Source organism: Pipistrellus kuhlii, unplaced genomic scaffold (genome assembly GCF_014108245.1).
Source record: "Pipistrellus kuhlii isolate mPipKuh1 unplaced genomic scaffold, mPipKuh1.p scaffold_m20_p_10, whole genome shotgun sequence".
In the NCBI taxonomy this organism is placed as follows: Eukaryota; Metazoa; Chordata; class Mammalia; order Chiroptera; family Vespertilionidae; genus Pipistrellus; species Pipistrellus kuhlii.
The window spans coordinates 55430760-55453413 of record NW_023425405.1 but is presented as its reverse complement, the minus strand read 5'-3'; the positions used below and the strand labels follow the sequence as shown (position 1 = coordinate 55453413).

The window sequence follows — 22654 nt, the reverse complement described above, 5'->3', positions numbered from 1 at the left end:
TGACACAACTACAGGCATTGCCCTTCCTTTCCTCGCCCTGGCTGAGCCAGAGGATGCAAAGAGAAAACATCCGGCATCAGTTTTTGATGTTCTGCACTATTTCTCCTGACCTTCCTGTCCTCATGTGCATCGTATCAAATTACATAAGACTAAATTACATAAACCATGATCATCTTCCGAAGCAAAGTGACAGGATGTGCTTTGATTTCCCCTACAAGTCTCCAGAACCTTCCATTCATAGCTCTTAGGCACTGTCACTTCCCTGGGTTCAAGGTGACCAAGTGCCTGGGGAGCTGACCACACAGCCTGGGGGCCATGTTCAGATGCAGATCTCAGAATGAAACCCACCAAACCACCTCAGTGCTGGTTAGGTTTTATTTTAACAGGGCATTTCCTCTTCATGTGTTTTTCAAAATATCAGTTGTCAATGAGAGGTGTAAACAGGTACAAAATATACAGTACAGAGAAACAATTTTTTAAACTAGTCTACTGCCTAACAAAAGTACACATGGGGGAGCTGAGTGATAGCAGCCCTGGTCTCTCTGTCGGGAGATAAGGGATCCAGAAGCGGCTTCAAAAAAACAGGAATGATTACTGGGGACAGCGCTGTGGTGGAATTAAGAAACCTGGGCCCATGTCCAATCCCACCGTTAGGATGTCAGCAGAGGAACATCAACCATACGCAGCCTCTCGGACCTCGCTGGGAGTGCCCACACCAGGGGGGCCGGGCTTAGCCTGAGGCCTGACGGTTTTGCTCGTGCACATGTGGGACAAATCTTCTGAGAGGGCAAAAACAGTTTTCTTTCCCCAAACTGAACTGGGAAGATAAGCCATGTCTAACCTGAGGCTTTTCCCAACTGCTGCCCCCCACATTAGCTCAGCGCCATGGTGCAAGGCTGAGATATATCCCCTTTGAGTTAATTATTTCTCATCTCTAACAAAAAGACTTGCCTCGGGTGTTTCACAAAGTCACAGTAACAATCAAATGAGATATGTGAAAGAATTTTGACAATGAAAAAACACTACACAAAGGACACAAGCATTTTGCTAGAGTGGAAAAAGCTCCAGGTGGGGTTGGCAGCCCAGGAGTCTGATAGGGATGGCCAGTGGCCCCTAATGGAAACACAGAAGGACCAGCACTGTTGGGGGGCCTTTTCAGGTAAAGAGGCCAGCTGGCTGCTCTGGGACGAGTCCTCCCCACTGAGATGAGGCTGGAGTTCCACAGCACCCAGCTGGTCTCAGGTCCCAGGAGGCTTGGAGCCCCAGGCCCAGCCCAGCCCAGCCCTGGGCAGAGCAGGGTCTCAATTCCCCAGACTTCGTGCTAAGACCATCTCATCTCTAAGAGTCAGTGGGGCCAAGGGAGGTCTCGTTCCAGTCCCTCCTGTGTCCCCAGGCCGGCCGACCTTCACGTCAGACTTGGTAAGGGCACAGCCCACATAAACACGCTCCGGGAAACCAAAAGTATACTAGAAAGTTTAAACTGGTACTACGTCTATTTTTCAGCTTCTTCAAGAATTAAAAAAGTTTTGTAATTAAATTACTTAAAATTCTATGGTGCTGTTTCAGAGTTCTACTTTGTTTAGAGGTGGAAGCTGTATTTGACAGTTTCTCTTCTTCCAGTGATCAATCAGTTCAGCAACCTGGGGATTTGGTCTCCCAGTCTCCACTCCTGCCTCTGCGTTGGCCGCCACCCCGAGGACATCTGGAAACGGGACTTTTTACACTCATGGCCCTCAAGGGTCAGAAGGCTGAGTCAACTCTGCATCCTGGGGTGCCTCACAGGTCCCCGCCCTCGGTGGGTCCCAGGACACTCAGGCCACAAGTCCAGTCGGTCACAAGGTCTGTGGAGGCTAAGGGTCCTTTGGAGGCAGGGCTCTTAAAGGGGTCCGGGGGAGCGGCTGGGAGGGGAGGCAGCGGCTGGCCCCGGGCCGGGCCCTTGGCCCCCGCGGCCGTGTGGTTGCGCTGGTGCTTGCGGAGGTGGTCCTTGCGGATGAAGCTCTTGCCGCAGACGGTGCAAGTGAAGGGCCGCACGCCCGTGTGGGTTCGGTAGTGGTCGATGAGCTTGGAGCGCTCGGTGAAGCGCTTCTCGCACTCCGTGCAGGGGAAGGGCCGCTCGCCCGTGTGCAGCATGCGGTGCCGGATCAGGTGAGCTGGCCGCGTGAAGCAGCGCCCACACTCCCCGCACCGCAGGCCGCTTCCATCCCGCGCAGGCCCTGCCGCCCCGGCCGCCCCGTCGGGCAGCTGCCCGCAGCTGCGCTGGTGCGCGCTCAGGCTCACCTGCAGCTGGAAGCTCTTCCCGCACGTGGCGCAGGTGAAGGGCCGGCCCCCGGGCGACGCGGCCGGGTGCTTCTTCAGGCCAGGCTTGTGGCCAAAGCCTTTGGTCCGGCCAGGGTATTTGCAGGGGTCACTGAAGGGTCTCGGGGCCTGGCCTGGGTCCAGCACAGCCTCTCCGTTGTCAGGGGAGGAATAGGGCAGCCCCTCGGGCCCAGTCCTCGGGTTCAGACCCACAGGAGGTTTGCACCTGAAATTCCAGCCCCATCGGACTCCCCCAAGGAGCCAGTCCCCGGGTGGGGCCTCGTCCTGGGCCACGGCGGGGCTGGGGTCTCCCAGGTCCCGCTCAGGCCGGGTGGGCTCTCTGAGCCCCAGCACAGGGTCTTGGCTGGGGAAGGAGCTGCCCTGGCTCTCCCAGGCGCCTTCCTGGACAGGACTAGGGAAAAACCTTGTGGCTTGGCCTGGTCCAAATAGGGTCCCGTGGGCCTCTAGGTCAGTAGGGTGCACTGGTGTGGCCACCACCTCCTCTTCCTGAACTTCAGTTTTTATCACAATTTTTACATCTGCTGAGAAAGACAGAAAGACCAGATATCATTTGACCCCTCCTGGGCTTACAGCGATTATCTGATCCTTTCATCTGGAGATTCATCAGCTCCTCGCCCCTACCATCAAACAAGCCGCAGGCTCCAGCTCAGCAGAGCGCCCCCAGGTGGACATGAGGCTGCTTCAAACCCAATGTGAGGACATCCCTGTACTAGTACTTTCATTGCAAGTAAAACCACAATCTGCTTACCGGATTCCATTTCTACTATGGCTGTTAAGGCTAATCAAGAATTTATCTTGAGGAAGGGACTCTGACTGCCGGTGGCAATGTACCGGAGGGGCAAAGGCACCAGGTTGGGGATCGTCTGAGGCAGCTCTGCGGCTTCCCACAGACCAGCTGTGGGCTGCAGGACGATTTTTTAAATATCCTCACCTAAGGATATGTTTGTATTGATTTCGAGAGAGAGAAATATCAATGTGTGAAAGAAACATCGATCCATACCCCTCCGTACCTGACTAAGGATCAAATCCACAACCTAGGTATGTACCCTTACTGGAAATCGAACCCACAACCTTTTTAAAAAATATTGATGGTGAACCAGATGATGCTCCAGCCAACTGAGCCACCTGGCCAGGACTGCAGGATAATTTAACCAGCAGCACATCTGTGAACACTCTAGTCGTAGGGCTGTATGAGGGTTACCAGATAACATGTCTGAAGACACCGTGCATGCGATTTGGCATGCAGCAAGCATCCAATAAATGTGGCCAGCTAGCTAATAAAAAAAATATTAGCCGAATTTTGGCTCTGTGTATAGAGCGTCAGTCTGTGGACTGAAGGGTCCCAGGTTCTATTCCAGTCAAGGGCATGTACATTGGTTGCGGGCACATCCCCAATGGGGGATGTGCAGGAGGCGGCTGGTCGATGTTTCTCTCTCTCATCGATGTTTCCAGCTCTCTATCCCTATCCTTTCCTATCTGTAAAAAATAAGTAAAATATATTAAAATATTAGTAAAACAGTAAAAATGGATTTGATGTAAATGTATTTGAATTTCATTTCCTGAATTTTGAATCAGGGATTCTGGAGTGCTAAAATATAAAGCAACAGATAACAGGCCTACAAAACAGAAATAAATAGAAAAATAACACATAAATTTGTAGGGTTTCTTCCCAATTCTGGCCTGTGGACACTTGTCTTTGGTAGTGCCGATATCTAAGAAGTGCTTCTGGCTTGGTTTGTTTTTTCTTTGCCAGAAAGGAAGTGGAGGCAGGTTCCGAGCCTGGGCAGGAGGTGCATCCTCTCCAGGGATCGGCTTATGAGCACTGACTGGTTAACATGAGAAAAGAACGGCTGGAAATATGGACATGCTCAAGGCAGGCTGTCCAAGCCTAAGAATCTGGACAGAGATAAAAGACAGACCGCTGAGTCCTAACATCAGAGATACCTAAGTACCTGCTGGCTGAAAGGGCAGGGCAGTTCATCAGTGAGAAAGAGGCCGGGGCTTAGGCACCTGCAGGGCAGAGGTAAGTCTTTCCCACCCTCTCTCTGCCACCTGTACCTTCTGTGGAGGCCGCCGTGTTGAGCTTCAGGGTCCCGTCTGAGCATGCGGAGGAAGGGTGGTGGGGAGGGAGATCTGCCTGCCAGGAAGTAGGTGGGATAGTGGTTGAGAAGTTGGAGTGGACGCCTGCAACGAAGAGATCAGAGCCTACGGGTTAGAGAACAGAAGCAGCAGGAAAATCCCACAGGGTAAGAATAACACCCTGAGGCCCCACCCCAGGCATGCTGCATGAGCACAACTGTCCCACTGCTCCTGAACCCAGGTTTCTTTTGCTCCCCCTTGGAGGCACCAGGAGGCTCACAGGTCATCGACTTATTTCTTACAGCCCCTCCTTCATATGAGGCAGCGGGCGCCTTAAATGCCCAATGCTGGGGGCAAGAAAAGTGCAGCTGATGAAATGAGGCAGAGAAATACCAGGGCAAGAGCTTCACCAAACCCCGAGGTGCCCAAGGCGTCCGTTAGTGCAGGTCCTGTCATAAAATGAGGAAATGTCTAAGCTAGCCAGGCCAGATGTTTGAGAGCCCATAGTTCCCATACTGTGGCTTCCAGGAACTCCTTACCCCAAGGCCTGCCCTGGGCTCTGCCTCGCATTCCTGCATCTGCTCCCGGTCTGAGCCACTCACCAGAAGCAGCATCCGTAGAGACGTCTCCTGCTCCGGAATCCAGCTGGCTGAGGCCCCATGGCTCCTCCCCGATATCGGGCTGCCCGGCTGCCCACGCTTCTACCCCCAGAGCCTGCTGCTCCTGGAGCTGGAGCTCGCTCTCTTGCTTGATCTGCATTAAGAGGTCAGGGGCAGGAACCGGGGCTCCCGAGCCTAAGAAAGACAGAGTGTGTGAGCACAGCTTCAGGGCCCCCTGGTCCTGAGGTGGGCACATAGTCGGGCAAGGAAATAAACCTCTCAGGGGTCACACAGCATGAGAGCCTGGTAAGAAGGCATGTGCCTTGGTTGCGGGCACATCCCCAGTAGGGGGTGTACAAGAGGCAGCTGGTCGATGATTCTCTCTCATTGATGTTTTTGACTATCCCTCTCTCTTCCTCTCTGTAAAAAAATCAATAAAATATATTTAAAAAGATATTAATCTTGACAATGTTCTGTAAAATGGAATAACAGTAAAGACAAAATCTTAAAAGGTACCAAGGAACCTGGCCCACGTGGCTCAGTGGTTGAGCGTTGACCTATGAACCAGGAGGTCACAGTTTGATTCCTGGTCAGGGTACATGCCCAGGTTGTGGGCTTAATCCCCATTTGGGGGGTGTGCAGGAGGCAACCATCAATGATCCTCTCTCATCACTGATGTTTCTATATCTCTATCCCTCTCTCTTCCTCTCTGAAATCAAGGTTCCTAGACAGAAATATCAATAAACGAAAGAAGTGAATTTTTGTACACTACTAGAGTTTTAAGGGAGCCCATCAATGACCATTTTTCTTTCTGTTATGGATCATTTTTTAAATTGAATTTATTGGGATGACATTGGTTGATAAAACTATATAGGTTACAATTGTACAATTCTATAACACATCATGTGTATATAGTATTGTAGGTTCACCACCCCAAATCAAGCCTCCTTCCATCACCATTTATCCCCTTTTCCCTCTTCTACCCCCCCACTCCGTCATGAATTTTAACAGAGAGGTAAAACCAAAGAGGAAGGCAGGTGAGGGTAAACTATTTTTATCACTGATAATTGAGGATGCAGCTTTTATCTGTGGGTGAGAGGGGTTCTTATACGGACCCTAGAATCAGGAAGCCACCTGCTATACCACTTGGTCAGGGAGGCTGTCCCCAGCAAAGCAAGCAGAGACCGCCTGTCCCCTGGGATGGCCAACTGCCCAACCCTTGCTCCCAAACTCTCCAACCATATATGTCCCTGGTGGGACCTCTGGTGGGATACCTAATGGGGCAGAGAGGGGGATGTTATATTTTGCAGGAGGCAGCTGATCGATGTTTCTCTCTCATCAATGTTTCTGACTCTCTCTCTCTCCATTCCTCTCTATTAAAAAATCAATAAATTAAAAAAAAAAAAAAGTGCTGGGCCGCAGTCCTTGAGAAGGTGGCCTGGATGGGAATGAGTGCCCAGTGGAGGAGGGTCTCTGACCACAGGGTTGACAGTCTATCAGTCACAGGAGCCAATAGAGAACTGGGCACAGATGCAGGCAGATGGGCAGGTGGGGTAGTAAGAACTGTAACAGTGTTTTGCTTTGTTTTTAATTAAATAACGTATTTTCATATAAAAACTATTCTAAACAGAACAGTTTAGAAGGTGGTGATTTGGCCTTCATGGGTCACAGCTGGTCAATCTCTGGACTACTGAATGGAGTGAGACACGCCGACTGCGCTCTGAATCCTGGGTGAGAAATGGTGAGCATGTGGGGCTTTCTCCAGCTCCCTGTGGCTGCTAGGGAGCTGGTGCAGAATGCACACAGGTTAAACCAGGATTATGGTTTTGCCAGATGAATACAAGGAACAAAAGAGGGGTGAGGGAGCTGAGGATGTATGCAAGAGAATGATGATGATGGGCCCAGAACCCAGGCTGGGTGAAGACGGAAATGCCGCCAGGTGGACAGCGAAAAGGCAGCAGGCCCAGAAGCTCTCGGGAGCTAGACAGGGAGGGTGCGCTGAGATCGAGGTGATGGGAGAGGTACACAGTCAGGGAAATGACCATGGGGTGCAGGGTGGGGGACTAAGGAACAGAGAGGCCAGGTGCTCAAAGGACCACCCTCGTGAGAATGCCATCGCCAAGAATGATGGCAGGAGGAGATGAGGGAGGGAGGTCTGCAGAAAATGGTGGAGAGACGGGAAGCATGTAATTCAAGGGGGCGGACATGGGGGTGGGGGGGCCTGGTACAGAGCAGCCCCTGCCAAGCCGGGGGTGAAGGGATGTGGGAAAGGGAAGCTGCAGAGGACACCGTGTCCCCAGGCACCCAGGTCTCATCTGAGGAAGGACGGTGAGGCAGGACACTCAGGAAGAGCCTCAGGGTTGGAGTTCTTGCGGAGGACCGAGTTCCACAAAGTACAGCAGAGTTAGAGCTGGAGAGAAGTTGGAGAGGAGGCCTGGCAGGGGCTGTGCCAAGCCCAGAGGGGATGAGTGAGTGGCTCTGGTCTTGGACAGGGGCGGGTGGGGATTAAGGCCATACACAACTCTAGATGACATGCTCAAGGCATAAAATAAGAGGCCAGGGCATGTGGGGGTCTTACCAGCAGCCGCCATATTCCCAGGTCCCCTGTCACTCTTATTAACGATGGTATAGAAACCATTCATGTCACAAATGTACTAACACAAACCCACTGTGAACTTCCCACCCAGACTAAGAAACTACAAGATCCTGTGTCATAACCCTCTTTCTGTCATTTTGTCCTCTAGCTTTCAGGCTGTCCTAGGCACCTAAGCAGGGGAATGCTCTGACCACTGACAGTGTAGCTGGTCTGTACACCATCTGCCTTTGGAAAAGTGAAAGTGTATTTGCGATGAAACAGCAAACGCAGAAGACACATCTCAGTCACCACCAGTTACACACAGTCACTCTTCAGGAACCCAGGTGAAGGAATGGAAGAGGGAAGCCTAGGCACGGGGGACAGACAAGGAGAGGCGGTCTCCCTGGTCACGGGACAGATGTCATTACCCCACATCCGCCACTTCAGGCAGGGGAGAGACTCACATCCACCGTCCTTTCCTCAACTTCCAAACATGCTGACTGGCTCCAGGAAAATCTGAGACAGCGAAACCTGGTATTCAGACTTTCCTTAAATCAATCTGTGGTTCTAAATCATCGCAAACGTGTGGCTAATATGTGGCTAATGGGTTAATGTTCTGTGACAACTAATGAATTTCAATGAGACGTGGTTCTTGGATGGAGGAGAGGCTGACTCTTCATGAAACTAAGTGTTGTCTTTTATAGACGCCTACCTTCCCTATCAATGTCCTTCCTTCCTTCACTTTTACTAATTCAGTGCCACTGGTTCGGTTTCTTTCCTAAAAGTCTGGGTTTGCTGTCCGTTCCACACTCGGATGTATTCCCGAGTGTTAGATGAACAGGGTGTGGGTCATAAATCAACTACAAAACAAAACTTAAAAGGCCATGCCCTTTACTCCTGTTCCCATCAGATCGCCCAGTGTCTCCCTGACCCCGCCCAGCTCCTCACCTGGACTCGGGTCCACAGGAACTTCTGGAACCTTGGGGGCTGCACGGCGCCAGCCACACGGCTCCTTCCCTTGCTCGGCCTGGGAGAGGACCTCGGGTTTGGAGATGGCGTAGTCTGAGGAAAACATAAAGGTTAGCTTTGCCACGTGGTTACATTCAGAGCTGGGGACAGGCAGCCTGGGAAACCCAGAATGGCCAAGAAACTAAATTTCCTGATTGACACAGAGCAGTGTTCTCAACCACAAGCAATTCTATTCCTAGGGAGACATTTTTGGTTGTGAGGACTGAGGGCTGGAGGAGAGGTGCACCTTGAGTGGAGGTCAGGATGCTGCTGCCCCAACCACACGGAATCATCTGGCCCCAAATGCCACAGTGCCCAGGTGAAGAAACTCTGGTACCGTCTCTACATTAAGAAGCGATACATTTCTGCAAACTGAAATATAACATCACACCTTCACCTGCTCCATCCGCACTAAGGATGCTCACTGCCTCCAGACCTGGCGTCACAGAAACATCCCGAGAAGAAATGAACCCAGGAAGGAAGAGCCCAGACCTTCTGGGTACATGAGGAGAGCGGCAGCAGCCCCAGACTCTCAAAGTCTCGAGCATGAAGACAGCACTGGCTGCAAGAAGCACGGTCTGCTCACATTCTCCACTGAACCGGAGGGTCACAGGCAAGGCCAATCTCTCAGAAAGAGAGAGCTAAACGAGAAAGCCTTTCTCAAATGTGGGTGGATGAGACCCTGGAGCTCAGTCGTAGGCACCTTCTCTCAGCCTCAGCAGAGGAATGGAAACAGCCATGCTCCACCCCTGGTTAGCGAAGGGGCCTCCCCACCTCGGCCTGGTATCCTGTGACTTTCACCAGGTGGAAGGGACCTTACAACTCGGTCACCCAGGACTCATCTATAGGATGAAGAGAGAGAACTCTTTGCATGGTCTAAGTTTCCAGTAATTTATATATCCTTGCGATAAAACCCACCAGCATGAAAAGAGAGATCTGAGGACTCCCCCAAATAATACTAAACAGAGAAATGACTATCAGGCCTTACCCAGGGAGACCAGTGTCTCGTAGTTGCCCCTCATCACGTGCTTGTACAGTTCCTTCTGCCATTCATCCAGCTGCTCGGAGAAACAGACAGCCATGTCATCAAAAGTCATGGACATCTGGAAACACAGATGTCATGCCCGCCCGCCCGCCCGCCCGCCCGCCCACATTTATAGGCACAGCCCCTAGCGCTGTCCCACCCCAGGTGCCCAGTTACCTTGGGGGCCTCCCCCTTGCTGCCCGGGGGCAGCCGCAGGACCCAGAAGTTCCTGTTCCTCAGCAGGTTCTCCATGTTCTCCAGCCGCCTCTGCAGCAGCCCGTACTCCTGCAGCAGGGTCCCTAGCACGGCCCACTTGCCCTCCAGCTGGTTCCCGAACTCCAAGGTCGTCTTCTCACAGTCGGCCAGCTTCTTCTCGGCCATTCCTGTTCGACCTTCTAGGGAGAGCAAGCGGGCAGCCTGCGATTCGATCTTCCTCTCCATTGCCTGAATGGTAGCTGCCATTGTCCAGGGAGAAATCTTCCAGAAACAAAGAGAGACCAGCATTGATCATTCCACCAGTCGTGTTCTGTGAGCCCAGCTATCTCAGGTGTGGGGGAGCTGGAATAGGGGTGGGAACCCACATGTGAAAAATGGGGATGCCCTGGGCCACATGCCAGGGTTCAGTCTAATGATCGCCTGCTCTGGGAGTCTCACACATCACCCAAGTCTGGGTGGCTGCCGTCCCACCAGGCCTCTGCAGCATGCTATGCAGAGCCCGATGGTGGCATTCTCTGCCCTATAGTTATCCCTGCACCCTCTTGCATGACCTCTGACGGCTGCACAGGCCCTTTTAACAGCATGGTGCATGGCCTGCAGCAGGCGCCCAGTGCAATTCTGCTAAGCAAACGATGATTGAGCACTGCTGGGTGTTTCAGTGGAGAAATGGTAAACTGCAGGTTTACTAGAGGCCAGCCAGCACTTCCCATCCTCATCACACAAGAACCTCTACTGATGATGACCTAGCAAAAACACAACCCAGCCAGTTCACTGAAACAGCACAAACAAGAGTGCTGCTCAACTGCTTTTTTTTTTTTTTTTTAAAGCAGCTTGTGTCTCTTTTTAATAAACATAAAAATAAAATGGTTAATTCTTCGCCTCACAGGGCAATCTGATTTGGTTCCCTCCCAGTTACCACCCCCCCCCCCAAATTAAAAATCACCATTATTGCAAATCTCCACCAGCCAACGCTTTTTGCTATAACACGAGTCGGCCCCTTCAGAGACTGACTCTGTCGCCATTCCTACTTCTCCCAAGAGGAGAATTATGGTGTTAGACTTTTCTATGTGTGTCTCAGACATTCTCGTAGCTGCTCGAGGCTGTGGCACACCTTACAAACTGGAGGGGAAGGTAAGACAATGCCATAGGCTTGACTTTGGCATGTGCAGCAACATCCCACAGACGTGGGGCTCCCCCATGCAGCTGCCTTTCCTGTCTCTGGGAAGTTCACACAGTGGCTTGATGGACTGACAGTTGGGGACACTGAGGAAAGGGCAGATTTTGCTTTAAGTGGGGGCTGGACCACCTGACTCACCCACATGTCAGTGTGTGTGTGGGGGTGTCCTCACTATCCATGCCTCTTCCTGGTGTGCCTGCGGCCTGAGGACCCACAGTACCTTACAACATTCTGGAAATGACTCCTAAACAAATGGTAAGTGACTATTTGCAAAATGAAGAAGTGACTACGAGGAACCAGTGTGGATTCACGTAGGGAAAGTCACTGAGCACTAGAACAGGGGTGGACACTTCAGGAAACAGTGACAGGAGAGTTTGAGCAGAAGCCTGAGAACCTGGCTGTTTGCAGGGAGGCTGGACCAGATGACCTCTGACCTCTGACCTCAAAAAGAAAGAGCTCTGGCTGGGTCTCAGAGGAGGAGGAACTCGACAGGCAATAAGCTGGATGTGTGTGGCACTCCTGCCTTCCAGAGGCTGCAGGGACTGCACTGGGCTAGCACGTAACTCCCCCTCCTCCCCAACCCCCCACCCCAACCTCCCACCTGTCCCCATCATGATCCCAGCCTCCAAGAGTTTGCTCCAGAAGCTCCTCATCCACTGAAGTCCTACTCACTCAGCCTCCTAGTGCACCTGCCGCCATCATGACAACCTTTGCATGAGTAAATGCCTCCTTTGTAAACAACGAGGCCCCCTGTTTTCTTACCACTTTAACCGGGCCCTGTGCAAGGCTTTCACACTACCTGGTGGGAGACGGCCACTATTGCTGCTCAAGCCCAGCCCCTCATTAAATGGTGGCTGGACAATACGGGGCTGTCCCCGGACTCCTGCCAGGGAAGCCGGAACCTCTGTGCTTGAGAGGAGCTGGTAAGAGAGCCCCAGATTCTCCAACAGCTCCTCACCCATGTGGTGCAAGTCCAGGCATCGGAACCCCTTCCAACTCTCCCTCAGCCTCCTCTCCTGCAGTTTCCCGACCAAAGCCATCTTTCTGCAGGTGCAAGGACACCTTTCCGTCCCTTGAACATGCTAACACTGCCTTCTCCTTCTCCCTCTCTGGGCCGGGAGCCGTCCTCCCCACCTGAAATCCTAGCCTTCCCTGAGAGCCCAGCTCAAATCACAGAGGCTCAGGCCGGGAGGGGTGCGGACTGCAAGGGCAGCCCGTGCCCTGTCCTTCTCCCCGCTCCCAGGCATGTCCTGCTCCATGCAGGACACGCTCACCTGTTTTGCCCCGTGACTGCCTGTGTCCCCGCCTGCTGCCCCCAGAGCAGCGTGTTCCTCAACACAGGGCGACCTTGTCTTTTCACACACTTCCTAGCGGTGTGGTTCTGGGCAAGTTAACTTCTCTAGGCCTCAGGTTTACCTTTTGTACGACACAGAGAGCGCGTACCTACCTACCCTCCAGGCTTGCTGTGAGGACAAAACCATGCCTAACCGGGCTGCTGCGGAGCCTGTTCCTACCCACGGGGGCAGCTGTCTTCCGCCCGGACCGCAGCGAGCCGGGCACTCGGCACGGGGCGAATGCGGAATCCAAGCCGCCTCGGACACCTCCCAGGTGCCACCAGGCCACTGGGGGGAGCTCCGGGGGCAGGGAGCGCGGGGCAGAGAAAGGAGATGCGGAGAGGGGAGGGTGTGTATGTGTGGGGGGGCGCCCGGATGAAGGGGTCCGCGGGTGGGGCCGGGGCAGGAAGCCGCGGAGGGCTCCGGAGCAGGCGCGGGGCGGCCCCGGGGCGGGGACGGCCGGTCCCACCCCGCTCGGGCTCATCCCGGAATGGGGGGCCCGGCCGGCGGGTGCCGTAGGCCCCAGAGGACTCCGCGCCCCGCTCGCCGCAGCCCCAGGCCCGGCGGCCCGGCCCGGGCCCCGCAGCCCCTCCCCAAGGGCCTGCGGCGCCGAGTGCTGGGCCCGGCGCCGAGTCCGCGCGCGCGGGCCGCCCTTACCGAAGCCGCGGCCGCCTCGGCCATGGCCCTGCGCTGTCCGGCCCGGCCCGGCCCGGAGGAAGTCGTCGCCGCCGCCGCCGCCCGCCGCAGGCCGGCCTCGGCCTCTCCGCAGGCGCCGCCCGCCCGGCCCGCCGTGCCCGTCCGCGGCGCGCGCTCCTCGCAGCCGGCCCGCGCCGCTCCGCCCGCAGCCGCGCCGCCGCCGTCAGCGCCCGGCCGGCCCACACTGCATCCTGGGAGCCGGCGCAGGCCCGTGAGGCTTCCTGGAGGCAGCGCGGCTGCACAGCGCCCCCTGCAGCCCGAGCGCCGTACGGCAGGCGCCCGCCCGCCCTCCCGCCCCGCCCCCCCCGCCCCGCCCCGCCCCTCCGCGCCCCGCCCCGCCCCTCCGCGCCCCGCCCCGCGGACCCCCGCAGCCCCGCCCCGCCCCCCGGAAACGGCCGTGCGCGCGCCGACTCACCCGGGACCCCGCGCCCACCAGTTGCCGCCGCGTCTCCTGGGCGCGTCGGGCTTCGGACCCCGCGTCCCTAGAGACCCGGCGACGGAGAGAAGCGCCCGCTCCAGGGCCTGCGGGGCCACCCCCGGCCCCGGCCCCCCGCCCCCCGGGGGACCCGCTGCGTCGCACCTGCCGCCTCATGTCCTGCCAGGCGCCCCGGGCTTCTTACCGGGTGGAGGCTTATTTGGCAGCTGCAGCTCAGGTCTACCTTTGGGTTGAAATGGAAAGAATTCAACAATGGGAAGTTCGGTAAACCCCAGTCCGGCAGCCACTCAGAACTCTCCACCGTATTTATTGCCTATAATTTTTTTAATTATTATTATTTACATTTTTTAATTAAATTATTATCTGTGTACGTATTTTAACATTGCCCCCCCCCCCTAAAAATGTTTTTAATGGAATAACCAGTGGGACACAATATCATCATTTAAAAGTATGTTGGTAAAGAACTTGGTATGGGAAGATGTTCCTGATATTTTAAGAGACATCGGTCCAAGAAGAAATAATAAAACAAGAGACGCCAGTCCAGAATGGTCCCGATTTTATTTAAAAAAAAAATGAGTATATGTGTATAAAATGACCAGTTTGGAAGCATGTAGTCTAAGGAGTCTATTTCATAACAGTGAGACCTCAGGCTATTTTTTTTTTTCACATTTTCTAACTTTCAAATGTAAAAGTTTTGTAATAATGGTTATACTTTATAGTAGTTTGTAATAATAATAGTATTTTTAAACAAGGAGAGAAAAAAAAATAAATAGGAAAAACCTAAAGCGAACCTGAGTGGGAGGTGGAAGGAGCCTTTGAGGGGGGCTCCCCTGTGGTCACAGGTTGCATTTCCTTTCCGCTGGCTCCTTCCAGAGGAACCTGCACCACGTGCTCCCGACTTCAGTGGGGCTCGGGGTCAGCAGCGAGATCTTAACAGGCCCTTGTTTTTTCTTCATCCGCCTGGGCGGGCCAAGGCAAACGGGTCACCCGGATGCGTGCCTTGTGTATGAAAGTGCAGCCTCTCCAGTGTGTGTGTCCCGCATTGATACTGGCCTGGCTGTTTTCCTTTGCCCTCAGCTCCCAGGGATTGCTGCTCATGGCGCTCACAGGGACAGGGAAGGCCATGTGCGGGAGGGGTAAGAGGTTGATCAGAAGATTACTCCAGCAGTCTCATCATGAGGCGAGAAAAGGTCTGACTAAATGTAGCTGGAGTAGGAACAGAAAGGGACAGGCGGTTCTGAGGGCGCTGTCAAGACTATGAAATGAGAAGTGGTAACCAACTGCACGTGCTGTTTACGTGAAAAATATTCCAGGATAATGCAAAAGTATGGAGTCTGAAGGGAGGGAGTGTGCACTTGTGATAGAACTAAAGTGATCAGAAAGAAGAGCTAGTATTCAAGGATGTATTTTTTTTTTTTAATTCAACTTTTGCTTTATGCCAGGCCATTTTGGGGTAGAAATGACCAATTTCCAATTTTTTGCCCAGTCTGTGTCAGGCATGAGAATTTCCACTCCCATGCCTTTCCTCATATCCTTTCCCCTCCTCTTATCCACGTGGAGCTCCCCCTTTCACCCCTGTCTGTCTCTCATGCCCTAACTCCCACCAAGCCTTTCCACCCCAATCAAGCCTGCAGCCAACTCTGCCTTGGCCATGCTGTTAACTTTTAATATTGGTACCATTCAGTTGGCATTTAGAGAAAAATGTTAACACACGGAATAGTGTCCTAACTCATCTCTTCTATATATATAAAAACCTAAGTGACCATTACGACAGAACAATCAGAATGACTGGAATAACTGGTCACTATGATGTGCACTGGCCACCAGGGGGCACACACTCAACGCAGGAGCTGCCTCCAGCCTGCAGGCCCCAATCACCATGGGACCTGCCAGCCAACCTCCCGGTCCCTCCACCTGGCTGGCAGGCCTCAATTGCCTGATCAGTGCCAGGTGTCCGGGCTGGGATGGGAAACTGGGGGTGGGTGGCAGTGGATGTGGCCCCTTTCCCAGGGAGGCTGGTGGCTAACCTCCTGGGTCCCTCCCTTCCCCCTTCCCTTCCTCCAGGCCAGCAGGTCCCAATTGCCCAATAGGGGCCAGGCCCCAGGCTGGGACAGGGAACCAGGGGTAGGTGGCAGCAAACACGGATTGCAAGGGAAGGAGAAGTTTCAACAAGTATTTTCTAAGAACAAATGTATTCCCCTGCATAACCACAGCACACTCAAGAAGTTTATCAGTGATACCATCCAATGATCTATTACAGCAATTTTCAACTTTTTTCATTTCATGGCACACATAAATTAATTACTAAAATTCTGCAGCATATAAAAAGTGTATTTTTGACGATCTGATGAAAAAATAGGTTAAAAGTTGTTTTGCCTGGCTAGTGTGGTTCACTTTGGAGCAAAAAGGGTAGGCAATTACTAATATTATTATTATTATAGTAAATCAATCAAAAGATACCTACTAAAATATTTTTATGGTTTAAAAAATTTTTATGGTTTTTCCAAGAATTAATAGAAATTTCAGTGCAGCCGAAACTGGTTTGGCTCAATGGATAGAGCGTCAGCTTGGGGACTGAAGGGTCCCGGGTTCGATTCTGGTCAAGGGCATGTACCTTGGATGCGGGCATATCCCCAGTAGGGGGTGTGCAAGAGGCAGCTGATTGATGACTCTCTCATCGATGTTTCTAACTCTCTATCTCTTTCCCTTCCTCTCCGTAAAAAAAAAAAAAAAATCAATAAAATATATTAAAAAAAATTTCAGTGCATAGATGTGGTGTTGCAACACAGGTGAAAAAGTATTTAATTACAGGTACATGACAGGTAAGGGGGTATAGCTCAGGGGTAGAGCATTTGACTGCAGATCAAGAGGTCCCCGGTTCAAATCCGGGTGCCCCCTACTCCATTGGTTTTCTTATTCATAGCTGTTGCTCATATTCCGTTTCCTTTCAGCTTTGTCAATTATGATTCTTCCTGAAATTAGAATTCTTCCAATTAGATCCTTCCTGAAATTAGCCCTTGCACAACTGCTTTCTGACATCCAGTGTTTCCCCCTCTTTACATATCTCATTTATTCAACTCTTTTGGGCCTCAAAGAGAAGGCCGGTACTCTCCTGCAGAATTTTGCTGGGCTTTTCCAGGGCAGCAGAAGAGAGCTGTAGATAGAGAAGATTTTGTAGGAACAAACAGTAAACGGGCAATCTAAATTATTATCTCATCTTCCTACCGAAACAGCTTGGACAGTGGAGTGGTGGTCAGACCTATGGAGACAAATCATTGCTTCCAGGTTCTTCTTGCAGTAGGGTTGACCTTTCCCTCTGGGGAGCTGGTTTCTCCACACCAGGACTCACTCATACACTCGCTTCTGCCTCAATGGCCAAAAGGCCGGCTTAGCTATGCCAACGAGGGAAACCTAGATTCTGCGGTGCTGTTCTTCCAAAACCCAAGTAGTGGAGCTCCGTGATACTTGTCTCCATTAGAGCTCATTTCTATCTTCCCTGAAGGAAGAAAGGTGAAGGACTGGGAGTCCAGAAAGCTGAGTAGTTTTGGAGATGGTTGGGCTACTCTTGGACTAAAACAAAAAAAAGCAATGGGAAATGTCTTGGGATTTCTTCAGGCTGCTTCTCTCATTTTTTTCCTCTCTGATGACCCCACCCAGGAACTGAGGCTTAGAAGCTGCAGGACTGAGGGAAGGTGTCTTATTATGAGCTCATCTGACAGCTTCTATTGTATAAAGTCAGTCCTGGAAGGAAGCGGTAACTTAATTGTGCAGAGCCCAGTGTTACCACGCAGAGGAAAGGCATCAATTAGGCTATACTAGTGTCCAAAGGGGTATAGCTCAGGGGTAGAGCATTTGACTGCAGATCAAGAGGTCCCTGGTTCAAATCCAGGTGCCCCCTCATGTGTAATTTTTGAATAGTCTTTCCAGCTTCTTTCACAGCTCACCTTCCAACCTTCATTCCTAGACAAGCACAATTTGGAGGTGAAGTCTTGAAGGAGGCAATTTTAGATGAGTCTCTCTCTTCCTCAGGACCCTCCACGATGCAGGTCTAGCGGCCACCAGGGCCTGCAGACCATAGGCTTCTGAGGACTATGGAGCAGAAACTCTGTTCACTGACTTTTATTTGGGTCCAGCTGAAGACATGGTTGGACTTTTCCCAGTTGGGACAGAGGGAAATGGGACATTGGAAGCCCAGGGGCAGCCATCACCAAGAAACTACCTTGCCATATCACCATCCACCATGCGTGGGTCCTTGAAATGCTTTTCTTTTCTTTTTTAAAATATATTTTATTGATTTTTTACAGAGAGGAAGAGAGAGGGATAGAGAGCCAGAAACATCAATGTGAGAGAATCATCGATCAGTTGCCTCCTGCACACCCCCACTGGTACATGCCCCTGACCAGAATCGAACCTGGGACCCTTCAGTCCGCAGGCCGACGCTCTATCCACTGAGCCAAACCAGTTTCGGCTTGAAATGCTTTTCTAGAATTCCCATTGAAGAGCCTGTTTCCCACCCATTAGCAAGAGTGTACTTGTCACCTAATGTTGGAGGCACATGATTGGACCAGAGAATCTGTGAGGAATGTGCTAGAATTTTGACTTTGTTCTTCGGGCAGCAGGAGCCCTGCACACTGCAAAGAAGCAACAAGGTCAGTTCCTTTATTTGGGAACATCACTCGGGAGACATTACAGAGAATGGAATCGGCCAAAAGACAAGGATAAGGAACTAGCGTTAATATTATGTGCTACTATGCTAGTACCTACCATGTGCTCGTACTGTGCTGGGCAATTTATCTTAAGTTGTCACAAGAAACTTGTCCCTGTTTAAGAAAAATAAACATGAGCTTATAGAGTTAAAAATTTGCCCAGTGACACATACAGAAAAAGGAACCCACTGCAGAGGAGAAAATAAATTCCAGAGAAAATTTTAGGATAAAATGATAGAACTTGATAACTGATAAAGATGGATCAGATGAGGAATGATGTGAGAAAGTAGAGTTAGATAATGATTACTTTTGTCCAAGGTCAAATAAAGCAGTGGCTAAGGGGAAAGTGGGAAACCTATTTTAATTTAGATAGACATTTTGGTGTGTTTTTGGCTGGGGAAGGAACAGGATTGAGAAATAACTGAATTCAGTTATGGGTCAACAGTATAGATTGAGTGGTTCACTCTGGAAGTGGGAGGAAACTGTGAAGCATTAACTAATCTTTTACTGATGGTTCATCTCATAGTAAAGCCTCCAGCAGGAATATGTTTTTTCTGAGATGGAAGCAAAAAGGGTAAGGACAGCTGAAGACAGGTGTCAAGGAGCTGAGGTCCAGCTGCTTCTATCCTCTGTTAAGCAGAGGTAATGTCTTGTAAGGGAACAGAAGTGGGTGAGCAAGTCATTGGTGAGGCTGCAGTCCAGACAAAGGGACCAGGTGGTCTGTGATGGAGAGGAGTGTAGTGTGACTAGAGCTGTGATCTGGTTCTGCACCCCTCCACAGTCCACCTTTTGTGGGCACTGAGAACATTGCTCTCCCCCAGATACACCTGTCCCCACCCAGGCCAACACAGGAGATGTGCCAATGATTTTATTCTCTAGCTCCTTATTTTTTTTTTTTTTTATTCTATGCAAAGCCCAACCCAAAGAGTCCAGGTCACTCTCAGGAGTAGATAAGGTTACTGGTTCCCTTGTGTACATCCTGGTTCCACTTTCTGTCAGCCACACACTAACCATCTTTTGGGTGACCCTCTCTGCAGAGGAATCCATTAGCTCAATATATACTTGTGGGTTTTACCAGTTGTATCCAGGGTGCAGGGAGCTCGGGTCTCAGTTCTGAGGGTCTCTTCCTATAGTCCTCAAAAGGAGACAATAAAGGAAAGAAAAAACAAACAAACTAGAACTTGCAGAACATAGAAGGTAGAAAGTTTAAGCCAAAATACTATCAGTATTAATATTAAGTATAAAAGTATAAAATGCCACAGTAAAAAGACAAAGAATGTCATGGATTAAAAAAAAATCAACTCAACTATATGTTGTTCACAGGAGACATATAAAACATAAGAATAAAGATATTAAAAAAAAAGAATAGAAAAACACACTAATGACAACAATATATAGTGTGGCTATATTATTATCATCAGAGAAAATAGTTTTGAAGTGGAAAAGGATTTTAAGAAAGTCATTTTATAGTGATAAAAAGTTCAATTCATCACAAAGGTATAGCAATTCTAAATTTGATGCATTCAAAACGTATTAAATATAAGTTAACCACAATCATGTGAGATATTTCAAAATCCCTCTCCTGTGAACTGATAGAACAAGCATACATAATATCAGAAGATATAGAATATTTTAACAAATTTGACCTAGTTAATGTGTAAAGACCCTTACACTCAGTAATTTTAGGACTTGCTTTTTTCCCCTAAGTACACATGGTACACTGACAGAATTGACTGCATGCTGAATATAAATCAAGTCTTTTTTTTTTTAATTGTGCTTTGGTATTTTATTAAAATATAGGATTATAAAGGGATTATAAAAACACCTTTATTAAACTAAAACAAGACTTACTCGCCCTTGTAATGGGGAGAGCAATGCCACGCCACTCAAACAGATAAAGCAAGTCTTAATAAATTCCAAAGTGTTTAAATCACAAAGACCATGTTTTCTGACTAAAATTAAGCTAGAAATCAATAACATTTAAAAATTATAAAATCCAACAAATAACTAGAAAACCCCCATATGTGTGGAAAATAAAAATTATACTTCTAAATAATGGATGGAGCAAAGCAGTAATTACAATTGAAATAGGAATTATAAAATATTTTTATTTAAATAATGGTGAAAACACTAGATCTTGAAACTTTTCAGTTGCAACTATAGTAGTACTCAGAGGGCAATTTATAGCCTTATTGTATCTACAATACTATGAAGAGAAAAGGCAAAAATTAACTACCTAAGCATCCATCCCCAAAAGGCATGAAGGGGACAGTAAAATAAACCCAAAGAAATAAGGAAGCAAATAATAAAGATTAGTTAATTAAATGATAAATTGATGAAATAGAAAACAAATATATTAGACTAGGGGCCTATTGCACAATGTTCTTGTAAGAACAGGCCTTCCTTCCCCTGGCTTTGCTCCCGGCCGCCTGGGAGCCTGCAAGTCCTTGCTCCTAGTAGAGCATCACTCCTGTAGCTCCCTCCGCTGCTCTCCCCATCTCCCTCATAGCAGGCATCCCAACGTTCCCAGCCATTCAGCAACTGCATATGCAAATTAACCTGTCATTTTTGTCTTGTTAATTTGTATACTCACTTCTGATTGGCTATGGGTGTAGGAAAGATATGGTCAATTTACATGTTTGTCTATTATTAGGTAAGATAGGGTCAATAAAGCAAAAATTGTTATTTGAAACAAATAATGAAAATAACCCAGACAAGATTGTCAAAGAGAAAAGAAAAAACACTAATAACCAATATAAGGAATTGAAAAGGACACATTATTACAATTTCCAAAGCTATTAATAAGATCATAAGACAATGTTATGAGTGACTTTGTGCCAGTTTAATATAATATTGAGATGGCATGGAAAATTTCTTAGAAAAATTTAACTTACTTAAATAGAGAGGAATTCTTTCTCTGTAGATGGGTCCTGGTTCTTCTTCCTCCACTAGTTGTTTTAGCAGGACTAAACTGGTTCAAGGGGAAAATACAAGATTATAGCTGATACTGGTCCTAGTATGCCAATTTCCTATGCAATTATTGGCAAAGCTCTATACTCTCCTGTCTTCTAGTGAGGTCATTTCCTTTACCAAAAAGCTTCCACTGTTAGGTAGTTCCTCCAAACTTCCCTATAAATACCGAATATGCTGTGGTGCAGAAGAAGAATGTATTCTGGAATATTCAGGAGGGCTTATCCAATTGTCTCCAGCCCAGGAACATGATTTCTTAGGATAGAGAAAATTTGGGTAATTATAGACATCCTAATGTATTGCTTATAATTTCTCTCTAATAAATTGACTTTACATTTACACTATTAGTATTTGTCCCCATTCTCTGGCTTATCAAAATTGATACAAGAAGAAATCAAAATAATGAATTATCCTTTAACAACTGAAGAAATTGTATTCATAATGAAAAATTTTACCATTAAAAAGAAACACTATTACAGGCACAGATCATTTCAACATATGTTATACAAAGCAGTTAAGAAATAATATAAATTATTATTTTTATCTTACCTTATGTGAACACTTCTGGAGAATAAAAAACAAGTGGTACCTTTCCCAACTCATGAGATTAGTTAAATTTGATATAAAAAAATAACAAAGACAGTAAAGAAAGAGAAAACAATAGTCCAATCTCACTTATTAACATAGATTTTTTAAAATGTATTTTTATTGATTTCGGAGAGGGAGAGAGATAGAAACATCAATGATGAGAGAGAATCATTGATCAGCTCCTTCCTGCACTCCCCTTACTTGGGATGGAGCTTGCAACCTGGTCATATGCCCCAACCGGGTATCAAACCGTGATCTCCTGGTTCATAGGTCAACCCTCAATCACTGAGCCACACCAGCCAGGCTTAACATAGATTTTTAGACCATAAACAAAAGTATTAGTAAATCAAATAATTATATTAACACATGACTGTTAGCACTTTTAGGAATTCCTAAATCTGTTCAACCACATACTTTGTATCTCTTGGAGTGGATCATTCTCTATCTATAATAACTGAAGAAGTGGAAGTGTAGTTCAGTAGAAAGTACCCAGAATGGAATGTCAGCCTCATTAAATGGATTGGGACAGACACCTCCAGGTGGAGTTTCTGTTTCTCAGGTACCCACCATGATGGCACAGGCGTTTGACTTGAAGGCCATTCTAACAGCAATGTCAATGCTTCCCCAGGTTGCTGCTCACACCTAGGGACTGTAGCCCAGGATACAGGCTGTAGGCCTTTGAGGAGAGAGCCTGTCTCCTGTTGTCCAGCAGGTTGATGAGTTTTCACTGAAGCAGGTCTGGAAGCTTCCAAGAGAGGTTCATCCCACAGTGGCAACTCATAAGTTTAGAGGTAATCTGGGTGTGGCAACAGAGAATAAAGGTATTAATTAAGTCATACTATAGCAGAAGGGGGTATAGCTCAGGGGTAGAGCATTTGACTGCAGATCAAGAGGTCCCCAGTTCAAATCTGGGTACTCCCTATTTATTCC

General features: G+C 49.2%; 1 protein-coding gene and 2 non-coding genes across 10 annotated transcripts; 2 read left to right on the top strand and 1 right to left on the bottom strand.

Annotated features, from left to right (window-relative positions):
• Positions 1-357: 357 nt before the first annotated feature.
• ZNF746 (zinc finger protein 746) lies at positions 358-13267 on the bottom strand. 8 transcript variants are annotated; one of them, XM_036429845.2, is made up of 7 exons: positions 12986-13267; positions 9779-10078; positions 9566-9680; positions 8518-8631; positions 4998-5189; positions 4375-4500; positions 358-2837 (listed from the first exon to the last, which is right to left on the bottom strand). In XM_036429845.2, the coding sequence occupies exons 1-7, from the start codon at positions 13007-13009 to the stop codon at positions 1777-1779; spliced, it is 1932 nt and encodes a 643-aa protein (XP_036285738.1). In that variant the 5' UTR covers positions 13010-13267; the 3' UTR covers positions 358-1776. The 8 variants fall into 8 exon arrangements, with proteins under 8 accessions (XP_036285738.1, XP_036285739.1, XP_045434590.1 ...); XM_036429846.2 differs by having other exon boundaries at positions 358-2834; XM_045578634.1 differs by having other exon boundaries at positions 358-2834; positions 9566-9638; positions 12986-13264.
• Positions 13268-16286: 3019 nt separating this feature from the next.
• On the top strand, positions 16287-16358 carry TRNAC-GCA. Its single transcript has one exon. It is a non-coding gene; the product is annotated as a tRNA-Cys (tRNA).
• A 6215-nt stretch (positions 16359-22573) lies between these two features.
• Positions 22574-22645, top strand: TRNAC-GCA. Its single transcript has one exon. It is a non-coding gene; the product is annotated as a tRNA-Cys (tRNA).
• Positions 22646-22654: the final 9 nt, after the last annotated feature.